The sequence below is a fragment of the Hyperolius riggenbachi genome, chromosome 3 (assembly GCF_040937935.1).
Source record: "Hyperolius riggenbachi isolate aHypRig1 chromosome 3, aHypRig1.pri, whole genome shotgun sequence".
NCBI classification, from domain to species: domain Eukaryota; kingdom Metazoa; phylum Chordata; class Amphibia; order Anura; family Hyperoliidae; genus Hyperolius; species Hyperolius riggenbachi.
This window is the reverse complement of record NC_090648.1, coordinates 33,202,516-33,220,139: the sequence shown is the minus strand read 5'-3', so window position 1 is coordinate 33,220,139 and position 17,624 is coordinate 33,202,516. Positions and strand designations below refer to the sequence as shown.

General features: G+C 45.1%; 1 protein-coding gene across 3 annotated transcripts; it reads left to right on the top strand.

Moving 5' to 3' along the window:
* The first annotated feature begins 1,628 nt into the window (after positions 1-1,628).
* LOC137560912 (zona pellucida sperm-binding protein 3-like) lies at positions 1,629-17,231 on the top strand. Of its 3 annotated transcripts, none has more exons than XM_068272078.1 (8): positions 1,629-1,848; positions 4,743-4,861; positions 8,480-8,583; positions 8,665-8,842; positions 8,917-9,037; positions 9,137-9,228; positions 15,618-15,748; positions 16,988-17,231. In XM_068272078.1, the coding sequence occupies exons 1-8, from the start codon at positions 1,693-1,695 to the stop codon at positions 17,212-17,214; spliced, it is 1,128 nt and encodes a 375-aa protein (XP_068128179.1). In that variant the 5' UTR covers positions 1,629-1,692; the 3' UTR covers positions 17,215-17,231. The 3 variants fall into 3 exon arrangements, with proteins under 3 accessions (XP_068128179.1, XP_068128181.1, XP_068128180.1); XM_068272080.1 differs by lacking the exon at positions 1,629-1,848 and adding an exon at positions 3,421-3,480; XM_068272079.1 differs by lacking the exon at positions 1,629-1,848 and adding an exon at positions 4,066-4,125.
* Positions 17,232-17,624: the final 393 nt, after the last annotated feature.

Genomic DNA, 17,624 nt, shown 5'->3' with positions numbered 1-17,624 from the left:
CTCCGCATTTTTTCAGCATTCACTAACATTTTCCGCATGTTTTCCGCATGCGGGAAAAAAGATGCGGAAACAGGCATTATTCATGCGGGAATCATGCGGTAAAAAGGTCGCATGAAAAAGTGTTTAAAAAAAAAAGTTAAAGTCCACCAAGCACAGCCCTTAAGCCTCCACACTTCATTAAAGTCAATGGGATGCGGAATATATCACCTACTACTTGTAGGTGATAAAAAAACGGTAATTAACGACGAAATGATGCGCCTCAACATTTTTGAGAATTGATCTTTTATTGCGGAAAATACCGACTTTTGCGGAAATTTTTCCGCATGAATCCCGCACTTTTACCACACTTTTTCCGCATGCGGGAAAAACATGCGGAAAATTTAGAGAATGCAAACTTGACGGTATTTTGGGTGCAAACTTCCCGCATGTACTTTACCGCATGCGGGAAGTCTTTGAGAATAGAGCCCTATGGGCTCTATTCTCAAAGACTTCCCGCATGCGGTAAAGTACATGCGGGAAGTTTGCACCCAAAATACCGGCAAGTTGGGATTCTCAAAATGTTCCGCATGTTTTTTCCGCATGCGGAAAAAGTGTGATAAAAGTGCGGGATTCATGCGGTAAAATTTCCGCAAAAGTCGGTATTTTCCGCAATAAAAGATCAATTCTCAAAGATGTTCAGGCGCATCATTTCTTCGTTAATTACCGAATTTTTATCACCTACAAGTAGTAGGTGATATATTCCGCATCCCATTGACTTTAATGAAGTGTGGAGGCTTAAGGGCTGTGCTTGGTGGACTTTAACTTTTTTTTTTAAACACTTTTTCATGCGACCTTTTTACCGCATGATTACCGCATGAATAATGCCTGTTTCCGCATCTTTTTTCCCGCATGCGGAAAACATGCGGAAAATATTAGTGAATGTGGAAAAAATGCGGAGTTTACCGCTGGCGGGAATATAGCGGTAACATTTTGCGGAAAATTTGGCTCTTTGAGAATAGAGCCCTTTTTCATGCGACCTTTTTACCGCATGATTCCCGCATGAATAATGCCTGTTTCCGCATCTTTTTTCCCGCATGCGGAAAACATGCGGAAAATGTTAGTGAATGCTGAAAAAATGCGGAGTTTACCGCTGGCGGGAATTTAGCGCTAAAATTTTGCGGTACTTTTGGCTCTTTGAGAATAGAGCCCATAATCCTGCTTGAACTAAATTATTTGCATGTCAATGACCATCCCTAGTCAGGAGATCATTCAGCTGGCTGTGATGAGTGTGAATTGCCCCAGCAGGGGGAGGGGTTATCAGCTGCTGGGAGGGGTATAAAGAGAAGGTCTCTTCTCCTCCCTCATTGTGCTTTTTCTCCTGCAGTCAGGATGGGTCTGGGTGGAAGTAGATGGTGCAGTTGGCTGCTGGTCCTGACTCTGGTCTATGGGCTGGGGTATGGCAGTGCTAGGGATGGGGGCTTGGCCAGAGACAGGCGGCAGCAGGATTGGTGGAGGGAGTACCAGAGGTTCTCACCTGCTCAGGGCTCTGCTAGAGCTTCTGCTAGGGACTTTGCTCGCCCGGTGGTTGGGTTTGGCTCCAGAAGAGGTGGTTCTTCCTCTGGGTGGGGGTCTAGCTTTGGTGGTCTCCCCAGGCAAGCAGTGCAGCAAGTATCCCTGTCTTCTCCCATCAGCCTCCAGTGTGGAGAGGATGTCATGGTGGTCAGTGTGAGCAGGAATTTCTATGGCAATGGGAAGCTGGTGAAGCCCTCTGATCTGACTCTGGGACCCCAATCCTGCCAGCCCACCTCCCAGACTGCTGATACTGTCGTCTTCCAGAACGCCCTGCAGGCCTGCAGCAACCCTGTCCAGGTAACCCTCTACAGCTTATGTTCCTCTAAATATGATTGTGTGCTGCATAGTACCATGAGGGCCTGAGCCCACTAATGCAGCTGTCTGCTTTCCAGCATCTGTAACACTGATGTGTAACTGAAAAGTGGACAAAACTGCATTAGTGGGCCCAGGCCCTTTATGGCTGTCTGCCAATGAGTCTTCAGTCTGCCTTCACTAGAACAGTCATTAGTGATGTGTAAAGGTGGCCGTATACTGATTTTGTCGAATCTGACAGGAATCTATCTGATGTGTGCCGCACACTATGAACAAATCTGAAATCTATTGGAAATCAATTGAAAATAGATTTAAATGCATTACTGCACCATTAGATCCAATGCAACTCTATGGGCTGCTGTGTTGCTGCTAGCAGCAGATTGACCTAGATTTTCCAACTTGTCCGATAAAATTGATCGCGGTTGGCTGCAGATTGATCAGGTGATTCTGTAATCTATTTGCTATAGCTTTCTATAGAATCAATTGCTGAAATTGACACGTGTATGGGCCCCTTTAGATTCTAAGAAATGGAAACCTTCACTAGGGATTAGCAATAAATTGCAGCAAGCAGGGGCGTAGCAATAGGGGTTGCAGAGGTTGCGACCGCATCAGGGCCCTTGGGCCAGAGGGGCCCCGAAGGGCCCTCCCTCAACTACAGTATTAGCTCTCTATTGGTCCTGTGCTCATAATAATCACTTCTATAGATACTTTGAATAGTATTAATCATTAACAAACTGTTCCCCATCCCCTTCTTGCACCTCTGACACTGTAGTTGCCATTGGCAAGTTTTTGGTGTGCCGTATCAATTGTTATGTATAGAGTGCTTGGGGGGCCCCAATGTAAACCTTGCATTGGGGCCCACAGCTCCTTAGCTACGCCACTGATGGGGAAACTTGGTCAGGACTAGTGGTGATCAATGTGGTGCAAATATATTCAAATTTCCTGTAGGTTTTTTTTTTTTTTTTTTTTTTTTGCAACTTGAAAATGGGCCAATCAGGTCCCACCCAGGTTTAATTTGACTGGTCCACTTTCAAGCTGCATAGATCTGTATAAAATGTACATTTGCATGAATAGTTGCATCTTATTGATCCTCCCCTAGTCAGGAAGATGCTGCCTCTTAGTTTACTACCTACTCCCTGTAGTTTCCCTTGTTTAGCTATGAGTTAAGGGGGCACTCCAGGAAGTGTTGTTAGAATGGCTGATATAACAGGAATGACAATTTTATTTGGAGAAAAGTTTCATTTGAGAAATCTTAGTAGTAAGGATTATCAATTAGATGCCAATATTTCTGAGTTGATGCAAATTTGTATGCTAGTATATGCTGCTTGAAAAAAATGGACTAATCAATTTAAACCTGGGTTTAAATTGATGCATTTTGCAGCTGCATATATTTGCATCAACAACCATTTGCATCCCATTGATCATGCCTACTCAGCAGTACAAGCGGGTAATCCTCTCCAGCAGTCAATGCTCCTGTGTGGACCCTTCTGATGCTGTGGTTACTGGACAATGCACTGCATGGCCACCCCCACATGTGGGCGGGTACTACTAGCTTGTACATTCTTGCTCCTCCTATGGTGGCAGAATGCTGAAAGGCCACATTGAGATCCCTGCAAGGTGCCCATTAATGATACAATCTTTGTTGTACAAATTTATGTAGGATAAACGGCTGCATTAGGCAGTTCCTCATAAGATTGTAGTTTAGAGGATCTGTAGCATTAATGGGCATCTTTAGCTTAAGTTAGGCATAAGTGGGGTTTGTTTAGTCTTGCAGCCATCTAAATTTACTCTGCAGTCATGGCAACAGTATTAGAGTACAGGCTGACTAAGTGCCTGCCGAGCTGGGACTATTAACACCTGCACTATTCCACTTACTGTCAACAGACCTCCAGTTTCCCAGTTGGCAACACTGTGGAATGGAAGGCTTGGTTCACTTTGAGCCACAGTGAAAATGGCCCATTTGGCATAGGCAGTTCAGTGTCAGCAGGTTGGGGCTTTGTGTGAATGGGGGGCAGGGGGGGGGAGGAGCAGTGCCCTGCTGCCATAGAGAAGCATGAGATCAGTTTGGTCTGGTGATAGAATGCTGCTGATTTGCTAGTGGTGATCATGTGCTAGAGCAGATGTGATCACAGCAAAGCTCTGATTTGCTATCAGCTGATTAACAAATAACATGCTTTCTCCATGAGTTCCTAAACAGGACATCACTACTTCAGAATGCTGTGTGCAAACTTGGCAGTGATGCACCTGTTGGGCGTACGAGAGGTATCAGCGCTGGAGACTTGGGCGCAGGACACAGCCGGTATATGGCTGATCCTGCTGCCGCACAAGTCCGTGTCGTATTAATTACTATTTTGCCCCCCCTTCCCTCCAGGCAGCCATGGCTAGTGGGGGAATGAAATAATTCGGCTTCCAGCTATTGCTGGAAGCCAAATTATTATTTTAAAAGCGACTTCAGCTATGTCTTCTGACGGCACTGAAGTTACTCCGTGTCTGATATAGCCGTAGTTCCTATTATGGCCTATGGTGGCGCCGGCTGCGCCCAAGTCTGCAGCGCAGGATTCGCTGTGTTTGCCTGTTGGTGCTAAAGATTTTGCCACATGTGACCTTTCAGAATGTAGGTCCAAGAGGGCAACCCCTGCTGTAAACAAGAGCTTTTGACTCTAAATTCAGTTAAATCCTTTGAAACTGTTTTGACAGGACTCAACTTATTTATGATAGAATAGGGGGGGAATTGGAGATAAGAACTTGGTCCATTTCACAACCCCTGTTGATGGAAGGCCCAAATGGTATATTAGAGCTTGGGAGGCAGTGCTTTAGTTCATCTGGCTTGAGTGTTCTAAGGGTTTACAAACACTGACTTTTTGTCTGTTTCTGTACAGATGAGTCAAGACTGGGTCATCTATTCTACCAGCCTGTCCTACAACCCAACTGCCTCCAGGGATGTACCAATCATCAGGACCAACTCAGCTGTGGTCCCCATCCAGTGCTTCTACCATCGGTGAGTTCTATACTAGCCACTCTTCAATGCAACAAATTCTAGAGCCATTTGATGGCTCCTCCTTCCACCCAATGATCCAAAACAAGGTGCGTTTGTAGTTCCGGGGGGGGGGGGGGGGCTCAGCGCATCTCTGATTGGAGGCCATTCGGAGGCGGCCTTGTGTTACGCTGATCCACCTTTTGCGCAATAATTTCTTGACTAATTCCACATCACTTATTTTCCCAATAGATTCCAGCAGGTAACCTATTGAAGAAGAAAAATCACTGCATTACACAACACTATGGCCTGTCAATCTGACAAACTTGTTTAACCCAATCTTCCAGGATGGCTGGACTAACACATGGTAGATCAGGTTTGGTCACATAGGGCCTTGGTGTGGATGCATTGAACAATGGTGGAAGATAACAGTGACCTGAATATATACGGTATTTACATTTATAAATTATCCCTAACCCAATGGCAGCTGACAACAGCAATGTTGCTATCCTAGTCAAAGACCATTCTGGGGTATGAGGAAGCTACAGTGAAGTTTGTGCAGGTAATGTCCTGGCTGATGTGGCTATGACTGAAGTATGGAACTCAACAGTGCCCTCCAGTATACCATCCATGGCACCCTATTAGTCCTGTTTAAAGTGACAGTTCAGGTGTTCACTGCCAGCAGGTGTGGGAAGACTCAAATTGTACAAACGACTTGGCTCCATTTTCTTAACGCCAACCTTCCTGAACAAATGACTGTTGCGTCTTATAAACTATGACCAAAGATTGCACTTCATCCCCAATCAGTAGCTGATGCCCCCTTTCCCATGATAAAGCTTTACCTTTTCTCCAATGGGGGGGGGGGGGGGGGGGTTCTGTATGGCTGATATTGTAGAGAAACCCCTCCCACAGTGGTCAGGTCCATGGTGCTGATATCACTGTGGGAGCCTTGTTGCATTGTGGTGGATAAACAGCTGTTTCCGACTGCCAAAAAAAGCAAGCTGCATCACCTTCCACTGATATCACCTGCCAGCAGTAAAAATGTTGTCATGTGATAAATGCCAGAATGTAAATTGGGGAGAGGAAAGGGTTACCATGAGCAAATGCTAAATCATTCATGCTTGTAAATAAGCACTTTTGTTCGTTGTTTTCACTGGAGTTCCTCTTTAACTGAGGCAACCTTTGCTTACAAATTGTTCAATTGTTCAATTCAGTTGTAATGAAACCTCTGGTTAAAATGGTAGTTTTGACTGAGTCTGTTCGGCAAAGCTTTTGCTTGCATCACTGTTTAATGGTAACGGGGATTGCCTATTAAGTACTAGGTTCAAATGCCCATGCAAACTTCTTGATTTAACTTGTGCAGCTTGAAAATGAACTGACAAAGTGCACTAGCTACTGCGTTAAAGGGATACTGTAGGGGGGTCGGGGGAAAATGAGTTGAACTTACCCGGGGCTTCTAACGGTCCCCCGCAGATATCCTGTGCCCGCGCAGCCACTCACCGATGCTCCGGCCCCGCCTCCGGTTCACTTCTGGAATTTCAGACTTTAAAGGGTGAAAACCACTGTGCCTGCATTGCCATGTCCTCGCTCCTGCTGATGTCACCAGGAGTGTACTGCGCAGGCCCAGTATAGGCTGTGTCTGCGCAGTACACTCCTGGTGACATCAGCGGGAGTGAAGACACGGCAACGCAGGCGCAGTGGTTTTCAGACTTTAAAGTCTGAAATTCCAGAAGTGAACCGGAGGCGGGGCCAGAGCATCGGTGATTGGCTGCGCGGGCACAGGATATCTGCGGGGGACAATTAGAAGCCCCGGGTAAGTTCAACTCATTCCCCCCCCCCCACAGTATCCCTTTAAGTACATGTTTCATGCTGTGTAAACTTGCAAGCCTGTAAATTGGCTGCTAAAGGGTGCTCTAGGCCTATCCTATTTTAGCACACTTTTATTGTCTTTCCTTGCTTTCTAATTAGTACTGCTGTAAAGTGTATGGCCAGTGCCGCATGTCACTAAGGGGCAGTGTGAGACAATAGGACTTCTGCTTTCAGTTTCTATATCTTCTGCTAACAGATCAAAGCATTCCAAGAATTTACAGCACAACTTCTGACAGGTAAACAGTGCACTTATCTCAAACAAGAGAACACCATTGAAGCTATTAATGGCATCTCACCTGCCATCCCTGGTGGCAACTAACAAAGCAGCTTTAGATGTCTTCCCTGCTACTCGTCTGCATGGGGTGGGAGGGGGAAATGGCCAGAACTAAACCTGTAAATCTTTTCCTGAACTGGTCTGCTCAGACCCACTTCCAGCTGTTGCTCCTTAAATTAGTACAGATCTGGTAGATATGGCACATAGCATCTGTATTGAGGCCAGGGCCGGATTTACCATAAGGCACTGTAGGCGCGTGCCTACAGGCGCCTGATTGAAAGGCAGCTCACTCCCTTCCCTATGCAGCATCCTGAGTGTAAATGAGGTTACTCACCCAGCTCTCAGCATTCCACTGACAAGATCTCGCTTCAATGGGGGCATCTCTAGCTACCTATGATGGGCAAGAGAAGGAACAGCCAGCACAATTGTTGTGCAGTTTGGTGTGGGTTTGTAGGTTCATGTAAGGTGCCAGGAAAACTGCGCCTGTGAGGTAAATATGGGCCTGACTGAGGCTACATTCACAGTGGGACATTGTGTTGCTTTATAACTTTATCGCATTACAATGCCATGTGGTAATGCACATTAAGGCTGCGTTGCCATCATGTACAGTAAAAGTCAAGGAAAAGTGTGCTTTTGTGTACCTGGTAATATGTGCATTTATAGGCAACACAGTGCATTAGCATAATGCTAAACATTACCATGCAACACTAACGTAGCACTGTGGACATCCCATAGGCTTAGCATTGCAGTAAGCTGCATTATAAGACTTTATAACACAGCTCCGCAATGTCCCACTGTAAATAAGCTGTGATAGAAGTTTCTAGATCAGCATTTTCACGTTTCTGGGTACATCTAGCACTTTAATGAAAAGTGGATCTTAAGTTATATGGAATTTAAAGGGACTCCGAGCAGTCCAGAAACTATGGAAAGATGCATATCATTTTAAAGCTTTCTCCTCTTTCCAATGATGTATATAAACCGCCGCCCTACGCCTCTTAGTTTTCGCTATTTTCGCAATTGAAATTGCCGTGGCCGCGATTTTAATCACAAAAATAAGAAAACTAAAAGGTGTAGGGCGACGATTTAGGTGTCTCCAGAAAGAGGAGAAAGAGAGCTTTAAAATGATATCCATCTTTCCATAGTTACATTGTATTACACAGGGCGACTTTTTCTGCTGAATGGAGCTGCTGACACTGGGGAAAGTGTCATCCTGTGTAATACAATGTAACTATGGAAAGATGGATATCATTTTAAAGCTCTCTTTCTCCTCTTTCTGGCGACACCTAAATCGTCACCCTACGCCTTTTAGTTTTCTCTATTTTCGCGATTGAAGCCACGGCAATTTCAATCGCGAAAACTAAAAGGCGCAGGGTGGCGGTTTATATATCATTGGAAAGAGGAGAAAGAGAGCTTAAAAAAAATGATATGCATCTTTCCAGAGTTTCTGCACTGCTCGGAGTCCCTTTACACATGGCTCATAGTTTTGTATCTGTTTGCAGGCATGGCAATGTCAGTAGTGATGACATCAAGCCAACTTGGTCTCCATTCAGCACCACAGTGTCCAGTGAAGAGAGGATGTCCTTCTCCTTGAATCTGATGTCTGGTAAGTGGAGTTGAGACATGAGATGGGATTTGGTGGACATTTTGGCAACTTCTGATCTCAAACTTTTTGTTTTTTCTACAGATGACTGGAATAGTCAAAGAAATTCAATAACCTTCCAACTGGGTGACGTAATAAACATAGAAGCTTCAGTGGAAACGCAGAACCATATTGATCTGATTCTGTATGTTGATAGTTGTGTGGCCACACTATCTCAAGATCCCACCTCTTCTCCTAACTATAACATCATAGCAGCCAATGGGTAAGATTTGGGTAATACAGATGGAGGGGCTTCTGTGAACTTTGCTCCAGCTACAAATCATCCATGTTCGTTAGGTGTCTTATGGATGGTATGCAAGATGATGCCTCGTCGGCTTTCAGATATCCAAGAATCACACCTGACAAGCTGCAGTTCTCAGTTGATGCCTTCAGATTCTTGAATGTAGACCAGTCAATGGTGAGGAGTTATCATGTTGCTAAACCCCTATGGTCTACCATAGAATCAAGCATGGCAGTTTGTAAGGCTTGTTTACTAATGGAGAACGTTATATTTTAGATCTTCATCACATGTTATCTAAGGGTGGTTCCAATTGACGAAGTGCCAGACTCCATGAACAAAGCCTGTTCCTACAGCAAATCTACCAGCAGGTGAGGAGAAAAGTCAAAACTTGCATTTCATGTCCAATATTAGGCAAATAGACTCTCACAGCTGAAGAGACTTGTGGAGTGCCACACTCAGCCATGATGTGGCTATCACTTAGTTGAGGGAACAGATGTTTAGATCTTGTAGTGCATGTCAGGCATGCAGAGTGGTGCTGCTCATATCCTGTGTAAGCTTTGTCTCTGAATTCCAACTAGGTGCAAAGATTTTTCTAATCACTCAGACTTGTTCTACTGTAGAGTAACTCCTTTCTAAGTATTAGAAAGATTCTGGACTGGAGCACCCCCAGAAACCTTATCCTGCATGTCCAAGTCTTGGGTGGCTTGTGGAAGGTTCAAACAGTAAGTGGTTTCCTCTAGGTTAACCTGCTGGGCGGTCTGGACGAGCTCAGCTCGTCCAGTACCGCCGGAGCCTGCCGCTCAGGCCCTGCTGGGCCGATTTGGCTGAAATAAAAAGCAGCACACGCAGCCGGCACTTTGCCAGCCGCATGTGCTGCCTGAAAGACGGTCCCCCCAGCCGCCTGAGCCCAGCGTAGCCGGAACAAAGTTCCGGCTGGATCGGAGGCGGCTGACGTCAGGACGTCGGCTGACGTCGATGACGTCACTCCGCTCGTCGCTATGGCGACGATGTAAGCAAAACAAGGAAGGCCGCTCATTGCGGCCTTGTTTATTCTGGGCGCCGGAGGCGATCGGAAGAACGCCTCCGGAGCGCCCTCTAGTGGGCTTTCATGCAGCCAACTTTCAGTTGGCTGCATGAAAGTTTTTTTTTTTTGTTTTTTTTAATAACAAAAAACCCTCCCGCAGCCTGCCTGGCAATCTTAATAGAACGCCAGGCAGGTTAAAGAATCCAAAATGGGGATGGGTTAGGAAAACATATTTCTGTCATTACTGATGGCACAAATTGCCAAGCAGTCTTTGCATTTTGATTGGTCCAATACTGAGTCAACTCAAATATTTGGCCAATCAGAATGCAGAACTTAACCATGGTAACCAGAATACCACCATTTTAGAACAAATCAGAAGATATTGGGTACTTTGGAGTATCACTTTGTGATTGGTCTAATTACCATGGTAACCCAATCTTCACAAATGCTGCACACTGGACTAAAATTAGAGTTGCAGAAATCAGATTTCCAATCAGAAATGCAAAGGTTTCAATTATGCAAAAAACAGCATCACTAATCTGAAAAGCCTTTGCCTGTTGAACAGCTGCTTGCATAGCAGTAAGGCCTCTTTTCCACAAACTGTTTACAGGCAGTGAAATGCCTCTCAAACTCTCACAACTGCTCACTGCTGCCTGGTAACTGCTCACTGCTGCCTGGTAAGGTAACTGCTTTCTAAAAACACATCAACAGTTCGTAGAAACTATTACTATAGTAGGCACATTTTTTTGTCTGGAACCCCCAGCTCCTTCCTGATAGTCCCTTGGGTTGGAAGTGTGATCACTTCACTGGAACTTAGGCCTGGGCCACACTAGCTCCGGGTGCGGGACGCATCCGCGGTCCGGGCTCCGATTTTCAAAACCCGGAACGCAAACGGATCCGTGCTGCTTTTTTTGCAGCACACGTTTTGGATCCGCTTGCGTTTTTTGTTTTTTTTTTTTTGCTAGAGGGGGTAGCAGCCAGGACGGGGGGCTGCGGGCAAAGCGGCGGCCGGGGGGGTCACATCCCCCCCTTGCTCACCTGGGTGCCCCCCGTCCCCGCTCCCCCTCCAGCTCGCATATAATGTAATAATTTGTACCTAAGGAAGTTCGGCGAGCCGGGCACTTCCGCCCACACCGCTCGCCGTCACTTCCTGCAATGTCGCCCTCTGTATTTCAGTGGGCGGCATCGCAGGAAGTGACGGCGAGCGGTGTGGGCGGAAGTGCCCAGCTCGCCGAACTTCATTAGGTACAAATTATTACATTATATGCGAGCTGGAGGGGGAGCGGGGAGGGGGGCACCCAGGTGAGCAAGGGGGGGTGGATGTGACCCCCCCCCTGGCCGCCGCTTTGCCCGCAGCCCCCCGTCCTGGCTGCTACCCCCTTCAGCATGGCGGCCCCCTCCTTCACCATGGGACACTGGAAACTGATCCGTTTCCAGTGTCCCAAAATGTCAGTGAAGAGGGAGGCCCGTTTCCCCATTGATTTTCACTACCCGTACGTGTATACGGGTCCGTGAAAAATGCTGCAAGTCCGGACTCAGCGTTCCGGGTTTAAAAACGTATTCCGCGGATCGCACGCGGATACGTTTTTAACTTGAGTGTGTGCTGTTCCTATTTTTAACATTGGTATCCGTGGCTACGTTTTTCGTCCGGGACAAAAAACGTAGCTACGGATACGTTTTTAAATTAAGTGTGAACTAGCCCTTATTGCAACTTCCAGAGAACAAGCTTGTTAAAAAGCACCTTAAACAGACCTGAACTGAGCTTCCTATCTGCTCTAAAAGATACACAATAGCATAACCTTTAAACAAACATTTGCTACAAGCAATACAAATCCTAAAATCTGCACTTTTTCTACTTCCTGATAAATGGAAGCAGATATAGCTGCATCCAGTGCTTTCAAATGTTATCTGATGTGGCCATGGTCCATGTCATGTGACACAGATCAAATTATAACTTGTGATTAAACACAAATGGGGGGGGGGGGGGGGTTAACAGGCTAAACTCTCTATACAAATGGGGTGTATTTGTTTTCCTTCTGTCTTGTGCAAGAGTAGCTTGTACTGTATGTAGCTCTGGCAAACCAGGTTGACAGATGAAACATTCATGGCTTTTCTACCGTAAGAGGAAGTCTGACTTCATTTTGTGTCTTTCAGCTTAAAGTATAGTAAATGCTGCTCAAATGGCACTAGAAAAATCTCTAGCCACATTCATTTCTGGTACTTAACATGCCTTAGTCAGAATTTACACATACGTTAAAAAGGGGCGCTGGGGAAAAAAGGGCGTGGGGTTAAACGATGGAGAACGTTTAAAAATGTACTATATTTCGTTTAAATATTCATTTTTATAAAGTTATAAATCATTAAATAATGTGCATGAAATCGGCAATTGTGAAAACGTTAATTTTCCGTTTAAAAAGTGAAATGTATAATGTTTAAAAAAAAATTAGTAAGTAACCCTCCGTGTACCTACCCCTAGACCCCCGTATTGGTGCCTAAACCTAAGACCCCCCCCCCCCCCCTGGTGGTGCCTAAACCTAAGACCCTCCTTAGTGATCACTGTATTGTGTGTAGAATGTTTTAGAAACAGTAAGGGATAAAATATATTACGATTTACATTACATACTGATCGCTTTATTTTGTGAATAATGTTTTACAAACAGTAAGGGATAACATTTAAAATGTTTTATTGAAATGGGAAATGTAAATCATCATCACAAGCAGTTATAAAACATTAAAAATCTTCGGGCGCCCTTGGAAAACGTTATTATTCTCAGGCGCCCTTTTTTCCCATTCGGCGCCCAGTAAACGATATTTATTATGGGAGTGAATGACGGCGCCTGATTTGTCCACTAGCCTCCTGCGCCCTTTTTTACTGTTTCCAGAATTTACAATGTGTTATTTACTAAATTGGGCTTCTCATAAAATCTCACGTCCTTCCTATAACTGAGTGGGTGTGCAGCTACTAAAACATCCTGGTAGAGGCAAGAGGTTCCAGCCTCAGGGCAGTGTAGGAGGGGGTGCACAACTTGGTTATCATTCCCTTAATGTGTTTGATGCAGAGAAATAATGGGGATATCTGGTAGTGACTGCAAGCCAGATGACTAGATATTAAGGTGTTGGGGGGCCTGGGGCATCTTAGTCTAATAGCAGTTGGTGTGGGAGGGATGGAGGAGCACATTCCAGTGTCTCAGCATTGGGTGCTGGAGGACCTTGTCCCAGCTCTGCATCCTGGGTCTTTACAGCTCAGAATATCTTTGAAATGAGCAGTTGAGCGAAATATTTAGATTTAGCACAACTGGTTCAAGTACAAAAACATTGCAGTTGTGAACAAGCATCCCATTTTTAATGATTAAATCGGGAGGATTTTTTTTTTTTAATTTCTTGTAAAAAGGAAAAACTGTTAGTGTCAAAGCTCTATGCTGCCTGGTTTGCTTATGCTGCCTAAACACTGGGTGTTCTCTAAAGCAAAAAAATGAGCTGGTGGTATGTGTAGTACAGATAATGGTCTCATATCTTTTCAGTAGCTTTAGAATACCCCCCCCCCCCCCCTTCTAACCAGCAGCAGGAACAGTTCTGCATAAGAAACATTCCTAAATTCTACTTAATAGCAGCAGTTAAGCATGGATTTTTAGAACTGCACTACAAGTGCAGATCCTCCCCAAACTGGCACAGATGGAAGTGCATAATAGCACTTCTACAAATTGTACTGTGCAGGCTAGGCATGATTTGTGAAGTGTTCCCCACTGAAGCCTGTGAAGCTGTTCAGTGCTTAACCCTTCCAGTGCTGGGCATTGATCCTGTTTCAGCTGTAATAAATTTTATTCTGTATACGGTACTTATCCACATTGCATCTTGTCAACCTAAAATCTACCATAAATGGGATAAAGGTCCTCCAGCACCCAAGGCTGAGACAAAGTGCGCCCCTCCATCCCTCCCACCTGAGCTGTCACACACTGATTGCTATTAGACTAAGAGGGTCACAGGGCCCACAACCTCCCCAACACCTTAATATCTAGTTATCTGGCTTGCAGTCACTGCTATGTATCCCCTTTTCTTATTTCTTTCTGCTTCAAACACAATTAGGAATGACAGCTGAATGAATTCTGCGCCCCCTCCTACACTGCTCCCTGAGGCTGGAGCCTCTCCAGCCTATGCCTCGGCCCGGCCCTGCATAAATGTATAGCTTATCTTTTCTGTATCAATACAGCAGATGTATCGGTTACCACAGCAATTTCCCTCACACTATCTGAGAAACCTTCCTAACACCCCATATTTTACAACAGATTAAGAAGGAATCTAGTGACTTCTTAAGAGTTTAGAAATTGTCTCAGATTTTTTTTTTCCAGTTTTGATGTCCCCAATGACCTTTGAACTTTCTGCTGTGAAACTTTATCTCAAGCACCCTCTTGGCTGTTTAAAGGGAACCAGAGACAAAGCATAGGTATAAAAAAAAAATTAAAAATTGTATACATGGGGCTTCCTCCAGCATCATAAGCCTGAATCTCTCCCACGCCACCATCCTCTGCTGCCTCTATCGCTGGTACCAAGTCCCGTCACTTATGCCGGACACTACCAGTCTTCCGCATGCCCAGGGGCTCCCTCCAGCTCTGTATGCATGCGCAGTACGGAGGGAGCGCACTGCGCTTGCGTTGACTGGCCGAAATGACAGAACCCGGTACAGGCGGGTAGAGGACGGCAGCGTGGGAGAGCGATCCAGGCTTATGGGGCTGGAGGAAGCCACAGGTATGTGTAAATCTATTCTACGTCTTTGGTTCTCTGTTAGCTCAGGAAACGGGACTGTAAGGGCCTGTACACACTACTGTACTTGCATTGTTTTTAAAAAATGCACAGTTTTAAAATCTCAAAGCCTTCATGAAAATAGAAAAAAAGCACATTGCATCAGTGTGTACAGGTCTTCACAATTTTTCTCAAAAGACCTTGCAATTAAAACATGCATGCAATTTTTTTAAATTGGCACAGCAGTGTACAGGCCCTTACACATTGGTCAACTAGCTCAGCTCTTTTGCATATGTAAGGGCCCGTTTCCACTAGAGCGAATCTGCATGCAGCAAATACAAGTGGATGGGACTGTTTCCACTTGTCAGGATTTCTGAGTTTTCTCTGTGCAGAAAAAATTTGCACGACAGCCATCAGAATCCGCATACTGCTATGCGATTCGCATACAACTTACTAGGGAATTCGCATGTGGTTTTGGTATGCAAATTTTCCTGGAAATTTGCACTGAATCAATGGAAAAGCACAGGCACTGCCATGGTTAAATTCGCATGCAAAATTTGCATCCGCATGCAAATTTTTACTGCAGAGATACGCACCACACAAGTGGCCCTCACTCAAACAATATAAGACTCAGTGATATAGCAATAGGGGATGCAGAGGTTGTGACTGCATCAGGGCCCTTGGGCTAGAAGGACCCAACCTCAAATGCAATACTGCCTCTCTATTGTTGCTTTGCTGGTAATTCTATTAGTGCTTTGCATAATGTATTGACAAACAGTTTCACCACCTCAGCTTACACCTCTGATGCTGTGTATGACCTTGTCAGGTTTGCAGCACACACGACACACCATATCAATAGTTCAAGGGGAGAATCGGCAGCAATGTTAAACTTCCTTTGGGGCCCAAAGCTCCATAGCTATGCCACTGCTCATACAGCTATCCACGTTCTCACTTCAGATGTGTTTACGTGGCTAACATTCCCATAATCTGTTTCAGCTGGACTCCTCTAGAGGGCTCAAATGCAATCTGCCAGTGCTGTAGCACAGGAACCTGCAGCAGTCCTCCTCCTGGCCAGAGCAGAGGATGGGGTGGAAGACCAAGACAAGGGAAGAGAGACCTCTCAGCTGGTGAGTGAGCTCCTACAATGAGTCAATCCTGAAGCTAAAGAGAGGACTCTAATGTCATGGTGTTTATAGTAGGTTATCAATCTAGGCCAGATGCTTTTAAGACCTGCTAATTTGTATCACCAGGGCCAGATTTGTACTCTTTACAGTCCTAGGCCACTGTCACCAGCTGCCCCTTCAGTATAGGTAGCAAGCTGACCCCTCCCCTTTCCCTCCAGAATAGGTAGCCAGATGACTCCCTTAATCTCTCCTTTTCCCACCCCACCTTTTCAGTTTAAGTAGCCAGCTCACCTTCACACCACAGCAGTCATCCTGAACAAACTTACTGGCAACCTGTTACTACACCCATATCTGCGAACCTCAGTATTTCTACTGGAACACCTTCCTAATGAAAAGCGAAAAATAAAACTTGTTTTAAAAAAGGCAAAATGTATATAATACTTTTTAAAATTCCTCAGACACAGTGGTCTCTCATTTGACATCATTGGTGTCTCAATTTGATTCAGATATCTCTAGTGAATTGACTCTCCTATTTACTGAGGTTCGCAGATATGGGTGTAGTAACAGGTTGCCAGTAAGTTTGTTCAGGACGACCGTCTTGTAGTTAGGACTAGGTGTGCTTGGTCAATTGCTGTACTGGTGGTTCACCGTATGTTTGAGATCCTCTGACCATTTTGCTGGAAATTGCTAAAAATATTTTATTTCATTGTGGTAACGTTTTGCTATTAAGGAAATTCTAGCTAATTAGCTGAGGCGCAAGAGTTCATTATGTTCATTTTATGGGCCAAGGAACACTGACCCATTTCTCTTAGCAGCCTAAGACATAGTAACTTTTGATATTTCCAATACAGTGCTGCAATCTTTAACTCCCTTGTGTAACAAAGCAAGCTAGCTGAACACACATCTTTAGTGTCTAGCCTTATTGCGTGGGGATTCTTAACCTGACTAAAATGAGCTGGTGCTTCCACTTGTGATAGTTGCAGTGGTTGGATAGTGTACTGGCTAAGGGGCTCTGCCTTTGCCACAGGCAAACTGGGTTTGAATCTCAGCTCCTCCTGTTCAGTAAGCCAGCACTTTCAGTGAGGAGACCTTGTGCAAAACTCTAACAATGCTACTGAGCATGCCCTAGTGGCTGCAGCTATGGCGCTTTGAGTCTGTAGGACTAAAGAACAATGTATTGTATATTTGCAAGTGGTCCAATGGTCAGAGGTAGATGTCCTAAACAGTTTGGTGTTTTGACAGGTGCCCAGAAGGAATCTGAACAAATGGTGACCACACTTGGACCTCTGCTTATCATTGGACCAGAAGCAAGCCGTACGTTTGTGGTGACTGAAGAGGAGTCTACCCCTGTGGAACTCTGGGTGTTGGTAGCTATTGGGGGTTTCAGCCTTCTTGTTGTCCTTGTTTGTGCAGTGGTCATTGGCAAGTCTATGAGAAGACCACAGTATGCTGTATCCATGGAAAAATAAACTCTTTGCTCATTTAACCTGGTCTCTTCATTAAATCTTACTTTCTGCTCTAATGTAATTGTTCTGCTTCACAAAGGACCTAGGTGAACACCTCTCGCTGTAACAAATCATATGGTGGCTGAAAACCATTTCTACAACACCTAAATATTGCAGCACTAAGCCTGACAGTGCCTGAACATCTCTATATGGCATTGATTGAGGTGCAGACTACATGGTAACTAGTGGGAATGATAAAGCAATGTCATTGATATGCACGTCCACATGGTCATTTGTAGAGTTGGGCCGAACCTCCGATTTTAGGTTCGCAAACCCTGTTCGCGAACTTCCGCAAAAGGTTCGGTTCGCGAACCGCAATAGACTTCAATGGGGAGGCGAACTTTCAAAGTTTTAAAACATTCTATCAGCTGGAA

Coding starts and splice junctions, on each gene's coding strand:
- LOC137560912 (XM_068272078.1), top strand. CDS start 1,693: ATGGTGGTCAGTGTGAGCAGGAATTTCTATGGCAATGGGAAGCTGGTG. Junction 8,584..8,664: donor CTCCTTGAATCTGATGTCTG/GTAAGTGGAGTT, acceptor TTTTTTCTACAG/ATGACTGGAATAGTCAAAGA. Junction 9,038..9,136: donor TGAATGTAGACCAGTCAATG/GTGAGGAGTTAT, acceptor GTTATATTTTAG/ATCTTCATCACATGTTATCT.